The sequence below is a fragment of the Rhineura floridana genome, chromosome 16, assembly GCF_030035675.1.
Source record: "Rhineura floridana isolate rRhiFlo1 chromosome 16, rRhiFlo1.hap2, whole genome shotgun sequence".
In the NCBI taxonomy this organism is placed as follows: Eukaryota; Metazoa; Chordata; class Lepidosauria; order Squamata; family Rhineuridae; genus Rhineura; species Rhineura floridana.
In genome coordinates, this window is record NC_084495.1 from 20,515,862 (window position 1) to 20,538,878 (window position 23,017).

General features: G+C 42.9%; 1 protein-coding gene across 6 annotated transcripts in view; it reads left to right on the forward strand.

Moving 5' to 3' along the window:
- Positions 1 to 23,017, forward strand: part of ENOX2 (ecto-NOX disulfide-thiol exchanger 2) — a 47,542-nt gene that overhangs the window by 6,730 nt on the left and 17,795 nt on the right. For 3 of the 6 annotated variants that reach the window (XM_061598268.1, XM_061598270.1, XM_061598271.1), the window contains 4 exons: positions 12,576 to 12,698; positions 18,439 to 18,570; positions 21,252 to 21,392; positions 22,557 to 22,763. In XM_061598268.1, the coding sequence (XP_061454252.1) occupies positions 12,576 to 12,698; positions 18,439 to 18,570; positions 21,252 to 21,392; positions 22,557 to 22,763 (603 nt within the window). Of the gene's footprint in view, positions 1 to 3,999; positions 4,115 to 4,148; positions 4,169 to 12,575; positions 12,699 to 18,438; positions 18,571 to 21,251; positions 21,393 to 22,556; positions 22,764 to 23,017 lie in introns of those variants that run through there. The other 3 variants (XM_061598269.1, XM_061598272.1, XM_061598273.1) reach the window with 3 other exon arrangements.

Here is a 23,017-nt window from a genome sequence, read left to right on the forward strand (position 1 = left end):
AACAGAATGATCCTATCCTCTAAGGCCATATTGGCACATAGTAAGACCTTGCACGTCTATAATTTGATTGTGAGGCGCCACATCAGGTTGCTGATCTGGTTTGTATTACTATTACTGAACTGGTAGATGAGCTGGGAGGAGTTGATCTGACCCAGCTGTGCCCACTTGACTACTTGGTACAGCATCAGTGCAGGCTGCAAGGGTTGGGACAGTAAATTGCAGTTGTCCACAGGACTTCCATCTGTATTACCGTTATATCTTGGAGCTGGCCATGGAGGCCCGTACCTATTGTCAGGCTAAAGAGACAGTAAGCTAGGGTCGTTGCTGGTGCACTGTCCACCCTGCTGGCAGAGGTGGTGGTGTTGTAGGACCCCAGAATGATAGTTCTGGTGATATCGGCATCCATCCAGAGGCCGCCTCTAGTGTCCCAGCTCAGGACTTCATGGCCTCTGTGATTATCTTAGGGCTGTCTCAAGTTGTCATTGATCTGACACGCAGAGCAGAAGAAGGAAGGGGTGGTCATTGTCATGGTCAGATCAGTTTCTGGTGTAGTTTGAACGTAATGCTCCAATTCCCCCTTCTTCCCCAGCAGGTGTGGTGGACTGGTTTGTATAGTCTGCCATTGGAGACTGATGGAATCCAATCCAGTGCATTCCTGAAAGCTCTTGGGCTTTTTCCAGTCTATAGAGCAGGAAAGCCTATTAAAGCCCTTGTCTTGCTGTGGAGCAGTGAGATGCATTGGGCTCTTGATATGGTTGCCCTTGAGCACCATCTCTGGTGCTAAGGGAACTAAGGGTGATGAAACAGGCTGGATGATGGCTGCAGTGCAAGTGACAAAAGACATGCTGTGAAGCTGATCAGGCATGAGTGAGAACACATAACTGTGCCTCCTGTGTGGCAATGAGGGAAGCAAAGAAGACCCACTGCTCTGCTTCCATAACATCCTGAAGTACCCGTTCAGCACTGCTCTTTTATATTGTCACAGACCTGTTGAATTGGTAATGTCCCTCACTTCTGTAGCAATCTTGGTACCGCATTTATTGCAGTCTCCAGTGAGGTGTCTAGCACAACATTTGTTGTGACATCATGTGATCACTTTCAATTGACGTGACTTGATGACATGGACAGGGTGCTTGCAACGATGCACCTAACCATATGTTCTGTTGAGCTTTGCTCCTCTTGACTTATTAAAGTATGCCGAGAGGTATGGCTAGGTGAATCAAGGAAATGGTAAACACATCCTTGCAGGAGAGAGTAATCCCAGCTGTCTTGAAAGAGGCAGTGATTCATCCATTCTTTAAAAAGCACACCCTGGACACACTAGTTTGTGACAACTATTGCCTAGTTGCAAATACCCTCTTCTTGGGAAAGGTGATTGAGAGGGTCAGGGCGGGGCAGTTGCAAGCAGTCTTGGATGAAACGGATTATTTTGACCCATTTCAGAGTTCTGGGACTGAATCAGCCTTGTTTGCTGTGATGGATGACCTTTATCAAGAGAAGGGTGGGGACCATGACCCTGTTGTTCTTACTTTAGCTCTCAGTGGCTTTTTATGCTGTCAACCATGGTATCCTCCTGAACCAATTCAATGAGATGGGTATTGTGGGCACTGTTTTACAGTGTTTCCAATCCTATCTCCATGGTCGGTTTCAGAGAATAGCATTGGGTGATTAGTTTTTGGCACCCTGGCAATTGTGCTGTGGGGTGCCGCAGGGTACCTTCTTGTCCCCAATGCCATATAAAATCTACATGAAGCCATTGGCAGCGGTCCTTAGAAGATATGGAGTAAGGTGTCATCAGTAACTTCTGATTCAGAAGCCATGCAGGTCTTGGCCCAGTGCCTAGACTCAGTGGTGAGCTGGATGAGGGCCAACAACCTGAGCCTGAATCCTGCCAAGACAGAAATGCTGTGCATGAGCTGTTCCTCAATTCAGATAATTGTTCAGTTGCCTGCTTTGGATTATTTATTTATTATTTATTTATTAGATTTTTATCCTGCCCTTTCTCCCAAATGAGTCCAGGGCAGCAAATGAAACAGTTTAACAACAACAAAAAAGCATTCTAAAACCAATTTAAAATATTCTAAGAAACAGTTCGAGATAAAAACATTATTCTGTCCAGTGATATCCACGTTGCCAGGAACAGTCTCCTTCAGCCTCAGGTGCCTGGCTAAACAGGAATGTTTTCAAATGTGGTTGTACTCCTGGTGCAGGAGCAGGTTTGTAGTCTAGAGGTGCTCCTGGATCCATCTCTGTCACTAGAGGCCCTAGTAAGCTCCTTGGAGGAAAGGTGGTATTTAAATGTAATGAATAAATAGTAAACTCAGTGGCTATGAGTGCGTATTCAGCTGGTGCAACAGCTAGGGCAGTTTCTTGCCTGGGATAGCCTCACCACTGCCATCCCATGTCCAATCAGATTGGATTGCTGCAATGTGCACTATGTGAGAACTGCTCGTGCTAGTGAAAAATGCAATGGCTCAACTGCTCAGACTATCACCATCCTGTTATGCCGCTGCTGAAAGAATTGCACCGGCTGCCAATTAGCTACGGGGCCAGGTTCAAAGTTCTGGTATTGGTGTGCAAAACTCTATACAGTTACAGCTTGGGATCAGAATACCTAAAAGATCATCTCTCTCCAACCAATCACTGTGCTCTGCAGGAGAGGGCCTCCTGTAGATACCAACGCATCAGGAGGTCTGTTTCATACAGTGTAGGAATCAGGCCTTTAATGTGGTGGCACCTAGCCTTTGGAACTTCCTCCTGTTACTTATCAGATAGGTGCTGTTTCTGTTATCTTTTTGGTGCCTAGTGAAGACCTTCCTTTTCCAACAAGCCTTTCACATGGGTATTTTTTATCCCATTCTGTATCTGTATTAGACACACACATGCACATATATAGTTGATGTTTTTATTGTCAAATTGCTTTGGGATGTTATATGGGAAGTGATTCGTAAATGAAATAAACAAATAAATAATACTTGATAAACATTCAGTAAGCCTTACTTTCCTTGCATGACAAAAGGATATGTAAGGCATGGATATATTTTGTAGGAAGGAGTCCTTGTAGCAGTTACCTCTAGAACTTCCTGCCACTCAGGGGAGTGTGCTAATATTAACTTTATGGAATCTTGACCATCTTCCTGGTTCGTGTTTATGTCCAGCCTTGTAAATAAGCCCACAAAAGGTAGTAGCCTGCTAAGAGACTAGCAGCCTGCATCTCCACGCTGGTTGTAGAGGAAGGGAAGCTGCCTCCTTTGCAGCCAGATGGAAATTCAGGCAATTAGCTTCTTTGCAGGATAGTAAAAAAAAAAGTGCCTTCTATCAATTGGATTGTTAGAGAAGGCCAGTACAGAGTAATCTTTCCCTCCTCTGCCAGCCCACTTGCTCACCTTAATGGAATTCCTGGTCACTTATAGCTATAAGGTGAGTGGTTTAAATATAAAGTTGTTTGAATATCTGCTGATTGGTAGTCTTGGATTCCTCCTGCCTCTTTTCTGTATCAAAGATATGAGTACAAAATAGGTACGTTGGGGAGTTGAAAAAGCTGGTTTTGAATGTGATTTTTTCCCCAGAACAAAGAAGCACTGGGTTCTCTGAGGGGCTAAATTATGGTAAGGCCTATCTGCTAAGATGACTGTTCACAAGGCACACAGCCAGCGAGATTGGGGCTTGTCAACTGTGTGCTGCTGCTCAGTGATCCAAAGACTGAAATCCTTTGCAAATTCTCAGATGAGCATGCTGTTAATTGCTTCACCACCTGCTCTCTGGCCATCTCCCCTCAATGTTCAGGATTCAGTCTCTTAAAAGTTGCTGATTGGTAACTGATGGGGACAGATGGAGCATTGGGCAGCAATTCCATGCCTTTCCTCTTTAGCATCCCAGCGTTTCCAATTGCCTGCTGTGCAGTTTTATTGACGTTAAGCTCTCCTCTTGTTACTCTGGTTGCTGGCACTCAGTTTGTTTGCGGGATCCAGCATCGCATATACGCCACACATGAGTTGAACTGTGATGTGTTGGTTTGTGTATATATATGTGTTGGTGTGGTAGTGTGGGTAGCAAGATAAAACACGCCGGGACTGAAGATCACCCCTCATCATGTTTTTGGTGCATTTCACAGGTACGGTGTGGGTTCTGGTGTCATGAGCTTCATCTTAGGAAGTGTTCCTCTCCGGTATGTTTGCCATAAGCAGTATTAATTTGGGGTGGTGTGGTGGCCGTTAAGTCTACAGGTACCAGCAGATATTTGAGATTGGTGCCCCAGCCGGAGTTCCTGCAGCCAAGTGTAACAGTCTGAGCTTCCAGAGCTCTTGGATTATATGGATTTAGCAAGAGCACAGTTGAAACATTGGAATAGTTGGAATTAAATCCTCAGTGTATCTTGATAAAACTGGTAATCTCAATAGCCTTTTAATGCTCAGTTCCCATCTTTTAGCCTTCCAAATCTGCCGTGGAGTCACAGAAGGCTCTTTTATTTGGAAAGGGAGGTTCAAAAGAGCTTTCAGTATTTTCTGTTCTTCCATCTCCGTTTCTCTAGACTGTCATTTTCTAAATCTTTTTCTTTGCAGCTTGAAATGTGTTCTGCGAAGGACTTGGAATAGTGACTTTGAATGTGCTTTTTGAAATAGGGAATATTTAAATAGATGGGTATTGGCTTCATCACGTCTAGCTGTGGCTTGAAACAGAATCAAGACACTCCTAAGTGGAAAATAGGTCATCTCTAAATATCAAATGTCAGTGTAATGGGGAAAATGAATACTGTCAATATCCAAAACGTAATTGAGATTGCCTCAAATTGGAAATTAAGCTCTGTTCTTTGTGCAGATTATCACTGCTGATAAGGAAATGCTTTGCAACTGGTGAATATTGAAGATTAAAATGATTCTATATGGGGCAAAAGTCTGAAACTTAGTGTGCTGATTCCATTTTGTCTGCCTTTTTGTAGCTGCTTCTGAAGCAAGCTTTTATGTGTTTCATTGTGTAGTTCTCATAGTCTGTCTCTTCTGTATGTGTGGCATGCAGCTGATAAAAGAAACCCGTGTGGCATGACATCCCTGTAATGTTTATAGATTATAATATTTAGGTCAAGGTGTCTTCCTGCTACATGAGCATTTTGGAAAATGAAGCCGGATATGTGGGCAACTTAGTCTTTGCAGACTATTAGCCACTATAGCAGTCGTGTTCACTGTACAGTTGTGGAGGTCAATGGAGCATGCCATTAGTAGTGAGTGACAGTTGGTTCAAATAGGTTTACGTTTATTGCAATCACTGGAAGCCACAGAGTAGTGAGCTAGTTTTCAGGTTTCACAGCTCTTCTTCAGGCAAGATGTTAAATAAAAAAAGAGAAGTGGTGGTACAGGGCATGTTGGGGGCCAAATTATACATGATCTTAAATGTGTGGTTTGCCATTGAATACAGGTTCCCTGCCCACCAATAAATTAATGTTTCAGACCGACTGATCCAGATCTGAATTGTAGTGGGAGACCTAAGTTTAAAGCTCCCTCACCCCTTGCAGTACACTCCCAATATGGATCAAGCCCCTGGTATTGGCAGTGTGATGTTTGTTTGCAGAGGGGACACCGGCATTTAATGGCAGAACTATACAGTTGGGTCCTTAAGCATGCTAATTCAGTAAACTCTCTAAATTATTGGGCCAAGGGCAAAATATATCAAATTGCATCGAAGTATATACCAGGATGGAGAAACAATTGCTTCCCTTTGAAAATATTCTAAATATTCTAAATATTATGTGTTACTGATTTGAACATTTTTGTCATCTTTACACTTTGATTACCAAATTTATTGTTAAGAAATTATAGAAAAGGAGGAAGATTACCTTTTACCACCTAATGTGACTTTTTCTAGGGGTGAAACAGAATGTCCTCCAACTACTATGTATTATTTTTCACTTTGGCCTCTATTGATTTTATTTTTAGGTGATGCACTAGTTGTAATCTCCAGTTTCATTAGTCTCCCTCACCCCTTTTTTAATTTAGAATCCTGCCTGCGGGAGAATTCCATGAAACTCACAAGCTATCTTAACTTTTTTTAAAACTGTCACTTGGTCCGAATAAAGATAATATGCTGCCACTGTTTTGATTAGTTTCTAAATCAAATGTGGTGATCTGCACTTTTTTTGGTCTGTTTTAGCTCCTTCAAAAAGGTTATCTGTAACTAGGTAAATACGGAGTAACACGTTTTCAAATGTTTTTAGGCAGATGCGTGGGTTTTGTTTCCTTGATGGCTTCATACTTTTGTTTAAAGTTTGTGGGGCTATTGCTGAAGGGTGTGTGATTGTAGTGGTAAGTCTTCAGGTAATACCTTGAGATTTAGCTAAATTTGCTGCCAAGAAACAGGCAAGAAGTTTCTGCAGACTTTACTTTAAAGCAGTAGTTCCCAATCCCCCCCCCCCCATGGACCACTTGAAAATTGCTGATGGCCTTGGCAGACCACTTAATGATTTTTCTGTCTGTTGTAGCAATTGTAGTGCACTGTACTAGGTACTGTATGATTTTTAATTGTATTTGTATTGCTTCTTATATTTTTATTTGCATTCTGCAGAATTTAAATTTTAATACATTCAAATGCAACATAAGAAATAAAAGAAGCAATAAAAATACAGTGAAAAATTCATATGCATATTTAATGCGGACATGCTGCAGAGCTGATAAAAATCAATGATTTAAAAAATAAATAAATCAGATTTCAATTTTTTCTTAAAACAATTAGTAAAAAGGAGCCTAGGTCAAAGATATCATCATGAATACTAATTATACAACTTCTGATTATATTCTATGAATATGTTAACAGCAGTTTATGGAGATGGGAGATAACCTGATCAGTCCTATTCTGCAGGTGGCATACATGAACTATATGTTATCTTGATCGCTCACTCTCACTCACTCGCTGCCTTGCCTCTCTGTGCAAAGACAGAGAATCAATGAATAGAGAATTTTGGGAGATGGAATAGATCTAAACAAGGAGGCAATAACGGAAGTGACAATCCAGTTCTTAACAGCTGTTGCTTCTTCTGCTGGAATAGAATTTTTTTTTCCTTTGGACCAATTCATTTTAAATTGAGAAATAAAATGGAAACTTAAAAAGCAGGAAAGGTTGCATTTCTTTTCCAGACAATGAACAAGGAAGACAAAGGTAAAGAAGACCGAGTTATCTGTACCACCCAATATTTTAAATTTCTCCTGTTGACTTGGTTGAAATTGTTTAACTTTTATTTTTTAAAGAACTTTACATTTATCTAAGAACTCAAATAGTTAACCATTCAAAAATCCATGTGCATGTTTTGTTAATGTTGTTTGTTGAAGAAGAAAACTAACCAGAAGAATAAATAATCTCTTTAGTACAATGTAAAAGCCTGTTTGATGGTGGTGATTCTGGCACATCATGTGAAAAATATCATGATTAATTGAACAGTTGGAACTGGTTCATCTCTTGAATGACTTCACAAGTTCATTCTGCTTTAGTACTAAAATAACCAAATTATCATCCCATTTTTGAAGAAAATTAATCTGAAAACAATTCAGAATAATTGCTTAGTGTGTACCAACCTTCTAATGAAACCTACATCTCTTAATATATATTAAAGTTATATTAAACAATAATGTATTTCTATTAAACAAATTATGATTAAATAGAATCTTCCTCACTAGTGATTTAAACTGCAATTTAGATCATTAAAATTGAGTCCTCCAGAGAAGCGATTTAAATCAACTTGATTTAAATCAACTCAACCCTGACATGCTGAGGATCATCTAAATGAAGCTTGTGAGCCACTGGAGATCCATGGACCACACTTTGGGAACCCCTGCTTTAAAATAGTCAGGTTCAGTTCCTATGTCTGTACATTCTTTGTGAGCTGAGAATAGGCACACTCCCTTGACCCTGTAATGCACATCATCCAGCCTTTAAAACAATCCGAGTGGGAAAGCAAGAACAGCAGCACAGAGATTCCTTTATTACTGACCTATTTATGATTTGGGCCCTATTTAGCTGTATCATGCTATGCTTTTGACTTTGGGCTGTCACCAGACTGATTTGACTAATCATATGGGTTTTAGTTGGATGATTGATTGATTGGACCCACATCTGAAAGGGGAAAAACCATTCTAAAGGCGGGGGGAAGCATGGTTTTTTTCTTTTAATTGATGCTAACATATATGTAGAAAAGGCATCCCCTGTTCTCTCTCAGATAGAAAGGAATGCCTGTTCTATTGGTGTGCTAGCTACTTGCCATCTTTTGTAAATACTTGTATTAGATGTAATTTATTTTATTTTAATTAGCTTCCCAATTAATCAGAGTCACTTTTTTGTCAAAATGTTTTAAATAAATTACAGCCCAATCCTATGCGCACTTACTTGGGAGCAAGTAAACATGTCAGAAAATTCCATCAGAAATGGAAATTGCCTCTGTTCGCATTTTTGTCCCAGGTCTGGAACAGAAATCAGTCCATTGAATACATTCGGTATTCACTCACAGTGTTCTTGTGTTTTTTTTAAAGCCTGCAACCGATACATAATTAATGCTTTTTTTACATTGTTTTGATGTTTTCTTTACATTGAAATGAATGGTGTGGAAATAATTACATCATTAAAGTGTGAAATTCATAGCTTACAAAAATTACATAAATAATTTCATAAATTATAATATTAAACAGCATACAGCAAGACAAATAACACAGTATTTGAAAGAAACTGAATTGCAGCAGAACGGAAACAGTGCTGATTGTGACAAAGACAGGTCAGAACAGAAGTTGCTGCCTTCTTACATCCCTAGGAGCAAGCTCTAGTAGACTTGGTGAGTCTTTCTACCAAGTAAACATGTACAGGATGGGGGTATATACATTGCAGTCCTGTTTTGAATTGGAACTTGCAAGACTATTCCTCAGACTAAGAACATATCTATACCATAGAATTAAACTGGTTTAATAGACATATTCTATAACTAGGGAACTCTGGGACTTGTACTTCCTTAAGTGCTAGGGATCTCTAAGGGAGAGTCCTTAACACCTGCACAATTGACAATTCCAAGGATTCTTTTGAGAAAGCAACAACGCTTAAGCTGGTATAAAACGAACTTAAGTCAGTAATGTAGATATGTGTAGGGTAAGCTTTGAACTGATCAGATGCATAAGCCCCTTGGTGCTATTTTCTTTGTACATTTGTGCAGACTGCGCCCTCATAGATAGGGCAATAAGAACATGCCTCTTGTAAACCAAGCAGCTTACAGATGGTATTCCCAATTGCTGATGCTTTCACCATTCCTTTTAAATTAGCTGTGGCATTTCCAGAATGCACTCGTGTCTCAGATCAGGGGCTTCAAGTCCAGCAATCGTATTCCGCGCACTTTGCATTCTTTTCATTTGCTGCTTGGACCACTAGAGAATTTGAACAGATGGTTCCTAAAGCTTTGGCTGTGTTGTGAACTCCTCCAACTACAAATATATCATCCTGAGCTGCATCAGAGTTCCCAAAATCACTTTATGATGATTAAGGCCAACTGAATTGAGTTGGACCATTATTTCATCTTGGTTCTTGGCCTTGGCTTACAACAGCCACATACATGTAAATACTTCAAGATTGGTTTTAGTTGTTGGTGTTGTAACAATAGCACAAGATTCTCTGTCACCATTTCAAGTTAACGTAGTATTTTCTCTTACTGCTTTTTGCTGTTTAGTTAACCCCTTATTCCCCATGCCTACTGAAGTTAAATCTTAGTATATGTGACTCAAATGAACCCACCTTTCCCTCATGTTTACGGTACTCCCAAGTCCCTCCCTCTGTTTCCTTTTTCAGATTATAAATTGTAAACTCCCCTGGGCAGGGCCCTGTCATTTCTAGTCTGTAAAGCGGTGTGCAGATAGATGGTGCTATATAAATAAATAATTTGCAAGGGGACCATCTCTGCAAGGGAAACAGAGTTGAACAGATCTGGCTATTTCTGTTCCCTGTCACTTACATCTATTCTGTCCCTTTTCTTTATTAATATGCGATTTTAAAAAAAAAGTGCTGGGGAGAGGGAGATCGCATTTGAAATAATATTTCTGAATTATTTTCTCTCAAAATACACATTTCTGAACATATTCACATTTTTAAACACATGTTGATGCAGTGTTTGTTTAAATTTTGCAAAGACATTTTTGAAAGAAGGGCAAAGCTCAAGAGATAAAGACATTCTGATTTGCATGTTAGTCCAAGAGGTCCAGATCAGGTCAGTTCATATAGAAATTCACAAAGAATCTTTTTTTTAAAAGCATCCCTAGAACCAACACTGCAACGGATGATCCTTAATTAACTTCTCTTGCCCTTGGTGAAGTTAGGCTGGGGAATGCACTCAGGATCTTACAAGATCAGTCTGGCATAGAGAAATGGGAGAAGCGTAAGTTAGCACGTGTATGTTCACATTGGATGAACTGGGTGCAATCCTTTTATCTGGGAAGGGACCCTAGCTCTCTCCTCTTGGCCCTGGTTCTTCCAGCTTTCCACCTTTTCTTCCAGGTGAGCCGAATCAAGTGGCATTCCCTGGACTTCGGCATCCCAAATAAATCTGCAGCAGCTACTCATGCATGCATTGTTTGTTCTCTCTGTAGCTAGTATGCGGGAATCATTCCCTGATTCCCATGATCTTTCCCCTTTTTTGTCATAGCTACCAGAGCTTAGGGATGTTAATCTGTTGCATCAAAAATGACTATGTCTTCTTGTACCTTAAAGTCTGAACACATTTATTACAGCATAAGCTTTCATGAAGTAGAGTCTCATCAGACAAGTCCACAAAAGCTAGTGCCATACTTTTTTACTTTGCTATCCTTTGTATTTGAGGAAATGTACACATCCCCTACTTTGTGTCTACTGTCCTGTCTCTTTTTTACTGTGGAGCCAGCATCGTACAGTGCTTAGGAAGTTGGACTAGGACCTGAGAGAGCAACGTTCAAATCCCCACTAAGCCACGAAGCTTGCTGGGTGACTTTGGGCCAGACACAATCTCTCAGGCCAATCCACCTCACAGCGTTGTTGTGAGGATAAAATGGAGAGGAGGAAGAACCATGTATGCTACTTTGAGCATCTTGGAAGAAAGGTGGGTATAAATATAATAATAAATAATAAAATAAAATTGAGAGGTGTGGTAACAGCACTTCTGTGTGCAAGCAAGTATTGCTTATTAGTATATACCAGGCCTATTCATGGGACCTACCAAGCCCCAATGTCTTTTATTTTGTGGCTTGACAAACACACACACACACCACAATTTTTTTGGACCCAGGCGAAAAGAGGAGAATTGTTGAACCTATGTTTGGCTCAGTAGATTGCAAATTGTGCAGGCTTGATATATATATATAATTGGAGAGGCTTGCTGGTTTTACAATGCAAGTCTATAAATTTACTTTATGTATTCCCAGTTCAGAGTTTTCTGTCATGTCTGTCCCAGTACATTGGCAAGTGAGAAGACCATCACTACTGCAACCTTGGTTCAAGGTGCAGGAAATGTAAACCAGGCTATGTAGTGAATGCTCTTACCATAAATGTTTATCATTCTGAAGTGCCCCAAGACTCTCCAACCATCCCAGTGATGGCTGAGACTCGTTGCTGCTCTTCTCACTGGGGCTTTGGGATTAGCATAGGGTTTAACACCTAGCACCATGAAATAAATTTCTTTCGTCAAGAGGCAAGTTTGCGTGAGATGCAACAGGACAGGAGAATTCCTCCATAGCTGCTCATTCTGATGTTTGCTTCAAAAAGACTCTTTCACAAATGGCTCACTTCTCAAGGTTCTTCCTGTGTGACAAGCCACTTAGGTGAGGACTTCAGTCAAGATATTCTGCTCAGTGTAGCTTTTCTTGAGCTTTTGAGGCATTCCAATGCTAGACTGTTTCAGCATTTGTGTGCTGTATCTGCTGTCATAATTGGTTTGTGCTAGGTACCCAGGTTAAATTGCAGCCAAACGTCTGAAGCTTGTGTCTCAAGGATTTTTTCCCTTAGCCCTGTAAGAAGGTATTCAGCACTGGGGGCATCAGTGGCTATCGATTATTACATTCCTGTTTGTTATGATTATTATTTCTGGCTTTGAAAAACCTGCTGGGCCCTGTACAGCAGAGTACAATCTAACTATACCTCCTTTTAGCAAATGCCCTTCAAATTATAAAGTTACCATCAGTTTTTGCACTCAGTGGTATACAGAAATGCTTCGTTAAAACGTAGGTGAATTAGCTTTTATGGTTATTGGACCAATTTAGATTTATTAGGGAGTATGTGAACTTTCTGCTTTCACAGAACTCTTCATATCACCTCTTCCTCATTCCCTCAAGCAGGGAGAAGAGGGTTGGCAATTAGAGAAGGGGAAAAAATCCCTGCAGTGTTTGTTCTGGGGGCTGCTTGTTGCCAACCTCTTTCCTTGGGGAATATCAGGAGGCAAATGGTGCTGTGTTTTTTGTATTACTTAAGGGCTTTCTGTCTCTGAGGCTCCAGTCAGAAACCACTTGGCTTTCACTTGAGTATCTGGGTTTTGTTTGACACTCAGAAAGCATCAGTGGTGATCCCTGATGAATTCTTCCTTGTTCTGTCTTTCTCAGGACTTAACCACATGCCCTTTGACCCTGGCAACAGCAAGCCCCTGCCACTCAACAGCAGGGACAGCCCTGCTGAAAATGGAAGTGAGGCAAGCCAGAAACGGAAGAGGATAAATATGCCTACAGGTAAGCCAAGGGGTGTGTATGTGGAGTAGCAAACTGTGTTTTGTGCCTGGGAGATGTTTTAACCAGGGCGGTGGAGTCGGAGTCGTGGAGTCGGAGTCGGAAGCAATTTTGGGTGGAGTCAGAGTCGGTAGAAATGTACCGACTCCAGCTTCAAAATAAATTTTGATTGACAATTTAAAAAAAATATAAATTCAAAATGTCAAAGAAGCTTCCCATGAAGTCAGCTGTAGTTGAGCATTTCACCATAACTCAAGATGGAAAACATTTTGTGTGTCAGTGTATGACACAGGACCCAGATGAAGACAAATGCTGTGATGCCAAGATCAGCGCATATTCAGGCAGCGATAAAAATGCTCCTACGAGAGCTTCCAGTTTAAAAAGACATTTACAGCGCTTTCCAGGGCTGTGGAGTCAGAAGCAATTTTGGGTGCAGTCGGAGTCGGACAGTAGAAAAATAGAGGAGTTGGAGTCGGAGTCAAAGGTTTGGCATACTGACTCCACAGCTCTGGTTTTAACTATAAATGGGGGACTCAAGAAACATAACAGGACAGGCCCCAAAGGTGCTGCTGCTCCATGGCTGCTTCTGCCTCTCTTGTCTTTCTCTCTTTTTATTTATTTATTTATTTATTTGTTCCATTTTTAAACCGCCCATAGCGAATAGCTCTCTGGGCGGTGTACAAAAGATTAAAATACAAAATATCATAATAAAAACAGCCGAACAATAATAAACACAAACAGAAACCACAGAAATATAAAAGTAAACACATTAAAATGCCTGGGAGCATAGCCAGGTCTTAACCTGGCGCCGAAAAGATAGCAGCGTAGGCGCCAGGCGTATTTCTTCGGGGAGGCTATTCCACAATTCAGGGGCCACTACAGAAAAGGCCCTAGATCGTGTAACTGTCCTCCGGGCTTCCTGACGTGTTGGTACCCGGAGGAGGGCCTTAGCTGCTGAGCGAAGTGACCGGGTAGGTTCATAGTGGGAGAGGCGTTCCACAAGATATTGCGGTCCCACGCCGTGTAAGGCTTTATAGGTCATGACCAGCACCTTGAATCTGGCTCGGAAACAGATGGGTAGCCAGTGCAAATGGGCCAGAACAGGTGTTATATGTGCTGACCGGCTGGTCCGTGTCAGCAGTCTGGCTGCTGCATTTTGCACTAGCTGAAGTTTCCGAACTGTCTTCAGGGGCAGCCCAATGTAGAGCGCATTACAGTAATCCAACCTAGAAGTTACCAGAGCATGAACAACTGAGGCGAGGTCATCCCTGTCAAGATAGGGGCGTAGCTGGGCTACCAACCGAAGGTGGTAGAACGCATTCCTTGCCACCGAGGCCACTTGCGCCTCAAGAGACAAGGAAGGATCGAAAAGCACCCCCAGACTACGAACCTGTTCCTTCAAGGGGAGTGTAACCCCATCTAGAACAGGGTAAACATCCACCATCTGAACAGGGAAGGCATTCACCAACAGTGTCTCAGTCTTGTCTGGATTGAGTCTCAGTTTATTAGCTCTCATCCAGTCCATTATCACGGTCAGGCAGTGGTTCAGCACATCCACAGACTCACCTGTAGAGGATGAAAAGGAGAAATAGAGCTGCTTGTCATCAGCGTACTGGTGGCAACGCACTCCAAAACTCCTGATGACGGCACCCAGAGGCTGCATGTAGATGTTAAAAAGCATGGGGGACAAAACCGACCCCTGAGGGACTCCACAATGGAGAGTCCAAGGTGTCGAGCAATGTTCCCCAAGCACTACCTTCTGGTGACGATCCGCCAAGTAGGAGCGGAACCACTGCCAAGCAGTGCCTCCAACTCCCCACTCCGCGAGTCTCCCCAGAAGGATACCATGGTCGATGGTATCAAACGCCGCTGAGAGATCAAGGAGAATCAACAGAGTCACACTCCCTCTGTCCCTCTCCCGACAAAGGTCATCGTACAGGGCGACCAAGGCTGTTTCAGTGCCAAAACCAGGCCTAAAACCAGATTGAAACGGATCCAGATAATCGGTCTCATCCAAGAGCGCCTGGAGCTGACCGGCAACCACCCGCTCCAGAACCTTGCCCAAAAAGGGGACATTCGCCACCGGTCTATAGTTGTTCAGGTCATCTGGGTCTAAGGAAGGTTTCTTTAAAAGAGGTCTTACTACTGCCTCCTTGAGGCTACTAGGGACTACTCCCTCACTCAAGGAGGCATTTATCACTTCCTTAGCCCAGCCGGTGGTACCAGTCCTACTAGCCTTCACTAGCCAAGGTGGACAAGGATCCAGCACAGACGTGGTCGCACGCACCATTCCAAGCACCTTGTCCACTTCCTCAAGCTGCACCAACTGAAACTCATCCAATAATGAAGGACAAGACATGAAACTGCTGGGAGAAGTCTTTGGGAAGTTTGGGCTAAAGCACGTGTGGGGAACCTTTGGCCCTCCATATGTTGCTGAACTACAATGCCCATCATCCCTAACCATTGGTCATTCTTGCTGGGGCTCATGGGAGTTGTAGTTCAACAACATCTGACGGTTCCCCACACCTGGGCTAAATTGTCATCGGTGTGTGGATGATGCACAGCTCTGCTTCTCATTTCCATCTGCTAGTCCTAGGGAGGCTGTGGAAAGTCTGAACAGGTGTCTGGAGACAGTTTGGGGGGCGGATGAGGCCAAGCAAGTTGAAGCTTAATTTGGATAAGACAGAGGTACTGTAGGTAGGAAATGTGCTGACCTGAATGGAGGTATATGCCCAGTGTTACATGGGGTTGCATTCCCCCCTCCCCTCCTTGAAGGATTAGCCATGCAGTCTGGGGATTCTCCTGGATTTGGCACTTTCTTTGGAGGTGAAGATGGAGTCTGTTTCCAGAATCACCTTTTTATCCATTTTGGCTGATTAGCCAGGTGCAACTCTATCTGGAGAAAGTGGAGCTGGCCTCAGTAATTCATGTCCTGGTTATGTCCCAGTGATGCTACTTTATCATGCTTTTGAAAACTGTTCAGAAGCTTTGGCTGGTATAGAATGGAGCCCCCAGTTGCTTTTGGGGGCCAAGCGACTGGAGCATATAACACCAATTCTGCACTGGCTAGACCAGCCTTTCCCAACCGGTGTGCCTCCAGATGTTGTTGGACCACAACTCCCATCAGCCTCAGCCATTGGCTGAGGCTGATGGGAGTTGTGGTCCAACAACATCTGGAGGCACACCGGTTGGGAAAGGCTGGGCTAGGCTATTTACCAGTGTGTTTTCAGGCCCAAATAAAGTGCTGGTGGTTATCTTTTAAAACCGAAATGGTTTGGGACCAGGATATCTGAATGACTGCCTATATTTTGTATGAACCCCTCCAGGCCCTGAGACTGGCTGCAGTGGCCCTATTAGCATGTCTGCCATTAAGCTTCATCAAGTTGGCAGGAACCAGAAATGAGATCATTTCAGTGGTGGCCCCATCATTGTGGAACCTCCTCCCTCAGGATGTTTGCCTTCCTCCCGCTCTGGTTGTGTTCAAGCAGACCTTAAACACATGGCTATCCTAAGTAGCTTTTAATTGAATAAGATTGTTAGTCTATAATTTTAACTGTTGCTGTTTTTATCTACAGTGTTACGTTGGATAATTTAATTCTTTTTTATCTTATGTTGTAAATTGTTTTTATGATTTTGCACTATGTAGCTCCATGAGAGGACCTAAGTAGACCGTGGCTCTTTCTCTGTATGGAATACATCTTGTTATTCTAGCTCATTCCATGACAGGGGCCCTGAGTTCTGGGATTTCTGTTATTTGTCACCTGATAGCCAGAAGTCAGCAAGTCACAGCTGTGTACATGCTTGAATCAGGATGAATCTGTTTTGGGGGTTTATTTTTGTTGGTCTGGTTGTTATGCAGTGGCAAAAGCAAAATGCTTGTTATTCATTCAGAAAACTCCCTCAGTGCCATTGAAAATGGGTGTGAAAAAGGAGACAGAAACTAGAGGAAAGGGTATATTTTATTGAGCCAACATTGGTTGATATAGGAATATGCCTTGATTTCACAGGATTTCATTAGCTAGGCAACTCCTTTTGTCAGAGGAACAGCTCTGTATGTGAAACTTGATAGTTTGTATGTTCATATACCAATCTGCTTTAGCTCAGTATAGACTTCATTTAATGTATAGCAGTTACATGAGAAGATGTGGGGCACTTCTCATTTTCGTGATTTGTGATAATCAAAAGAATCCTGATGAAAACACCATATCCATCTGAAAAGGAAGTAGAGTCCCATGCTGCACATTGGGATTGACGATGGTGCTAAGATACTACATGAAGCAAAAACATGCTTATTCCTGAGGACCCTCCCCTCCAAAAGGGAGCATTGTACAGGGAACCTGTGGCCAGATATTGTTGGGTTCCAACTCCCATCAGTCACAGCCAGCATAGCCAATGTTCATTAATGGTGGGAGGTAATCGATTTACAGGTTCTTCTGGCTATTAAAGGAATGGGTCAGAAAATATGAAGCACTCCTGCTCCAGTAGAAACTGATCTGATGAGATGTGCAAGGGAGCTCCTGAGCAATCCATCCCCAGTGCTTTCCCTCTGCTGTTGTGCTAGAAAAGAGCAATCACAAGTCTAAGAGGCGGGGACAAGGAATTTTTTCAATCAGAGAAGGTGATTGTGCTGGTGAACTTTCTTTATGACTGGTGGTGAGATTTCCTAGAAGCAGCTTTCCCCATCAAACCTTTACCCTTTTGCCCTGATCAAGCTTTGAGAATGGTTGGGGAGGCTTTCTTGGTAATACAATTGCTTAATGAGGTAAGGGGATTTATGTCCTGCGGGGGGGGGGTGTCTTGGCAGTAGCGCTCTGGCCGTGGAACAGTCTCTTTCCCCCGAGGTTTGGCTGGCAGCGACTTTTATCTTCTGGCGCCAGCTGGAGACCATCCACTTGGCAGGCTTTTCAAGGGCAATATAGGGCTTGCGCTGTGATAGATGAGAGATTTTTTTATATAATATTGACTGTTTTAACTGACTCCGTTTTAGTTTTGCTTATTGTGTATTGTCCCGTTGTGACCTTGAGGTGAAGAGCCTCTTGATGAAAGGGTGGGTTATAAATATATAATGAAACAAACAAATTTCAACTATTAGTACTTGTCATGAGAGCTGAGATGGCCTTGTGGAGTATGTGCTGAGTTTTGTGTGTGTGTCCTTTCCACTCTAAGCTGCCTTTGCACTAAATCTCTTGCTCTACTTTCTACGCTTGGGGCGGACGGGGGACAAGTTTGAAAATCAGTTCAGGAGTTTGGTAGCAGGATTTTGCCACATGCCCTTGGGCAAAAAAATAACACATGTGCTCTGTTCTGGATTGTGGCCTAGTTTTTTTTTTAGGAGTTATGGGCCTGCCATCAGAGAATCAGGCTGGGCCCACATAAGTGCTAGCATGGGTCTATTTTAAGGCCTGTGTCTTTATGAATAGATCTCTTATTTTGGAAAGAGCAAAACCTTGGTTGATGGGTGGGTGGGGAAGAGGGGGCACAGACAAATGTGTTTTGTGTCAAATAGTTTGTCTTTCAGGGGAGTGTTTGTGCATTGTATTCTGTCTTTGGAGTTTACCCCTATCATTTATGGAGAGATGTAGGGCGTCCTTTCACTGGAGAGGTGCCTTTGGCGTCTCTCTCTCTTTCTCTTCCAGTTTTTACCACTAACAAGAAGAAAAAAATCCTGTTGTAAGTGGTGTTGCTAACCAAAAAAAAAAAAGTAATTTGTTAACACGTTTGGCAATCATCATCCCTTCTACAGAGACCATCCCAAATCTGAGTCTTGAGTCTCCTCCTATGGATTTGGGCATGTCTGACCCAACAGCATGGGCCACTGCAATGAATAACTTGGGGATGGCATCGATGGGAATAACAGGAGATCCTCTTTTGCCTGGTAGGTTGTGCTCTTGGTTTGGTATCGCCAATGCAAGTATGCTGTGTTTAATTGTTCCAGCGGAGTGTTGAGGGGAGTAAACGCTCAGAGAACTGGGATCTATGCCCTAAAACGGGGTGGGGATTGGGGAACCTCCAGCCTGTGGGTCTGAATAGACCTGCTAGGCCTCCCCATTTGGCCAGCAAGGCCATTTCAGGCAAGACACACCCACCTGCTGTCATACATGATGTTAAGTATGGGGCAAGTAAAACCCTGGATCAGCCAAAAGGGTTTTTTGCAGACACCACTGATCAGCTGATTGGCAGTGCCTGCAAAACCCTATTCAAAGCGCTCTGCCAAATAGTGCTTTAAAAGGGACTTTGAAAGACCTGTCAATCAGCTGAGCATTGTCTTGCTCCGCCCCTGTTAAACTTGGCCCACGAGGGATAGGGGAGATAAAAATCTGGTCCTCCAGCCAGTAGGCGCCAAAAAGATAACAGAGATAGTGCCTGTCTAATATTGAAGGGGAGGGAATTCCAAAGGGTAGGTACCACTATTCTACAGGTTCACTTCCTATGTTGTGCCGAACAGACCTGATGAGATGGTATCTGCAGGAGGCAATCACCTGCAGAGCGCAGTGATCAGCTGGGTATATAAGGGGTAAGATAATCTTTCAGGTATCCTGGTCCCAAGCTGTATAGGGCTTTATACACCAAAACGAGGAACTTAGCCCGTTAGCTAATAGGTAGCCAGTGCAATTCTTTCAGTAGCGGGGTGACATGTTGGTAATACCCTACCCCAGTGAGCAGTCTCATTGCTGCATTTTGCACCAGCTGCAGCTTCCAGACCAACCTCAAGGGCAGCTCCACATACAGTGCATTACAGTAATCCAGCCTGGAGGTTACTAGTGCATGGACAACAGTGGTCAGGCTATCCTGGTCCAGAAACAGCGGCAGTTGTCTTACCAGCCAAAGGTGGTAAAAGGCACTCCTAGCCACTGAGGTCACCTGGGCCTCTAGCAACAAATATGGATCTAGAAGCACCCCCAGACTATGGACTGGCTTTTTCAGAGGGAGTACAACTGACCAGTTATCCCTGGCATCTCCAGGTAGGGCTGGGAGAGGCTCCTGCCTGAAACCCTGGAGAGCCACTGCCAGTCAGTGTAGACAATACTGAGCGAGATGGATCATTGGTCTGATTCAGTATTGGGCAATGTCCTATGTTATCTAAACCCCATACTATCTCTTTGAAATATTGCACAGAGTTTAAGGTGGTGGTGGTGATTTTTTCCCTTGTCTTCTTTGCAACTCATGGCTTGGCTTACTTGCTTGAGTTGTTTCTAGAACTGTTCATGCACAAGCAACTTTGTGTGGTACAGCCACCCGTTGGGCCGGAACAGTAGATTAGGTAGCAATTCAGCTTAACATTGGTATTTCTGTTATGCTTACTATCTACTCAGCTGTTACCATGGGAAAGGATTTTCAGTCAGGGTGCTTCTGATCTATGAAGTACTTTGAATGTGCAAAGTACTGTACAGTCCTAATTTAATTTATCATCCAATGCTGAGAAGCGGGCCAGTTTAAAGTCCTATGGGAGTTTGGTTTCCTCTGTCCCTCCATGTGAAGTAGGATTCTTCATACTCGTAGCCAAGAAATCAAATGTGTAACCCTTTTGCAACTCCTTATTCAAGTGAGCCAAGTTGGCAATTTATAAACATAAATATATTGGGCTTCCACAGAGGCCTCAGGATTCATTGGAGAATCTTACCCAATTTGGGGGCACTTCAGTCCATGGATGTGTAGGCACCAGTAGGGCCAAATTAGAGGATGCAGCATGTAACATCTTTTCAGGTTCTTTTTATATGACATCTGAGGAATGAGTCTCAAAGGATGGTGAGGCAGAGGGATGCCATAATCCTTTGGGGCCCCTTTCTCTCTACTGCAAGGATGGGGAACCTGGGGCCTTCCAGATGTTGGCATGCTGGCTGGGGCTGATGGGAGTTGGGAGTCCATCAACATCTGATGGGCCACAGGGTCTCCACTCCCTGTTCTACTACCAGTTATTGGGGCCAATAATTATTGGGGCCAAGCTTCCTAAAGGAGCATTCCATGCATACCTTTTACTCTGTGGGGTTGAACTAAGGAAAAATCAAATAAGTTCTGCAACTTTTAGAGCTGTGATTGTGTTGATTGGTTGATTCCCTGTGATACTACAAAGAAACACCTCCTCCCTGTCCTTGGAGCAGTTATGCACTTTAAAAAGTTTCCTTTTTAAAAAAACTGAACAGATGAATGGATGTATGCATGAACATTCATGCCGCACTTCTAAAAATAAAAAAAGACAACCTAGGGTGGAAGAAGCAACGCTGATACGTGAGCCAGCATTCAGTTTGCTAGTATGCATGGTGGTTATTTCAGTTGCAAAGCAAAAGGAAGTCATGCTGATCTTGCAGCAGAGGGACATGTTATGGGCTCTCTTTCTTTTAATACTATCTGTCCTCACCCTTAGCCTCCCAAGCATAAGAATGGGCTTTTGGGGGGATTATGTGGTCTGTCAAATAGCTGCAGTTCTCCAGACTCTTTGCCTTTGGCATCCCCAGGCCCCTGAAGTTTTGATTTTACAAATGGATAATCTGCTTGGAATCCCAATTAGAGTGCTTGTGCCCTTGCATCTGAAATAGCTTGTTGGTCTCTCTCTTTCAGACTTTGACGCTGCCCTTGGAATGATGACAGGGATCCCGCCAATCAGTCCCATGATACCTGGCTTGGAGATAGTGCCGCCACCACCAGTAGTTAAGGAGATCATTCACTGCAAAAGTTGCACGCTCTTCCCACCTAACCCAAGTAATCCTTACCATAATCCTTGTAGTTGAACTGGGATCAGAGGGCTGAGAGTGACATCTGATGAACGAGTCTGGGGACTGAACAGGAAAGGGCCTTCTGTTGATCATGGAGTGAAGAGGAAGCTTTCCTCTGGAATTTTCCTGTCAGGACCTTTGTTTTGGTAGTCTAACCAAGCCAGAATAGCTCTTAGAACATAAAGGTGGTCAGAACTACCTCCATGGAAGCAGTGGCAGCCTCAAGTTCCTTTATGTCCTTAAGGAAGAAGGTCATGTCAGTCCCACCCATGCTATGCTCCTTGCTGACTGTGGTTACTTAATAGTTAAAGCAGCAGTCTAGAACAGGAGTGGGGAACCAAGGGTCCTCCAGATGTTACTGGTGGACAGGGATAAATGGAGGTTAGAGTAACAACATCTGGAGGGCTACAGGTTTTCCATGCCTGAGCTAGAACATTACTTGATGAAGGAAAGCAAATGAATAACTTCCCAAAACTAGTGTGCTTGGTAATGTGTCTCTACCACTTTCTGTCTGAACCCTCTCTCTTACAATATTCTAAAGTTTAGAGAGCAATTGGGAGAGGGAGCTATAGAAATGAGAATAATTAAACTACACTTACAAATCTTTTTTTAAAAAAATGTGTTAGCCTTTCAACGTCCTGAAGGGGAATATACTGCTAGCAGTGCTGATTGTTTAACGTTCTTGACTATGGATTGGAACGAAAGAATGTAGAAGTCATTTTCCAAATGGAAACCTTTGTTTTGCATAGCTGTTGCAGCAGGCTGCTAATCAGTAAGCAATAATGAAAAGCACCCAAGTCAACTTTATAACCTTATTTATAAAGCTGATGGTATTATGTCCAGTGGTGTCAGGTGTTTGCCTTTGGTTGTGCACTGTTTATGTAGTTTATCTTTAGTAGACATCTAGCAGAGAGCTGTCACCAAATAAAAAGAAGTCTCTTTTCTGCTTTGGGAAATACCCCGGGCTGGAAAGATCTTGGTTTTTGACATTTTGAGGCAGGCAGGATATAACCTTGGCTGGCAGGGCAGATTAGCCAAGCTTTCTGACACTTACACATGAAGGCACAGCACTTGTTGTCAGATTGTAGATGAATTCCAGATGTCTTTTGCTTGTGGCAAGCTTATGTATCATATTCCTTGCTGTTCTTAGATCTCCTTCCTCCCGCTACAAGGGAAAGACCTCCAGGATGCAAGACGGTATTTGTTGGAGGACTGCCGGAAAATGCAACCGAAGAGACCATTGTGGAGATTTTTGGGCAGTGCGGAGAGATCTTAGCCCTTCGGAAGAGTAAAAAGCATTTCTGCCATATCCGTTTTGCTGAGGAATATATGGTGGACAAGGCTATATATCTGTCTGGTATGGTATTGCTTGTCTATGCTTTGGACTCAGAGATAAGGGCTCCTGGTGGGAGGAAGGGCGGGACATAAATCAAATAAATAAATAAATATTTCTGTAGAGTTGCACAGGCCACGTGCAGTTGTGTCAGTTGTGCTTTTTCCCAATTGTAGTCAATTCTCCCCAATTCAATTATTTCACTAAGGAGCCTTTTAACTTCACAGTAGCATGCAGTGGTGACACAGTGAACTGTGAATAAATTTGATAAATTTGAC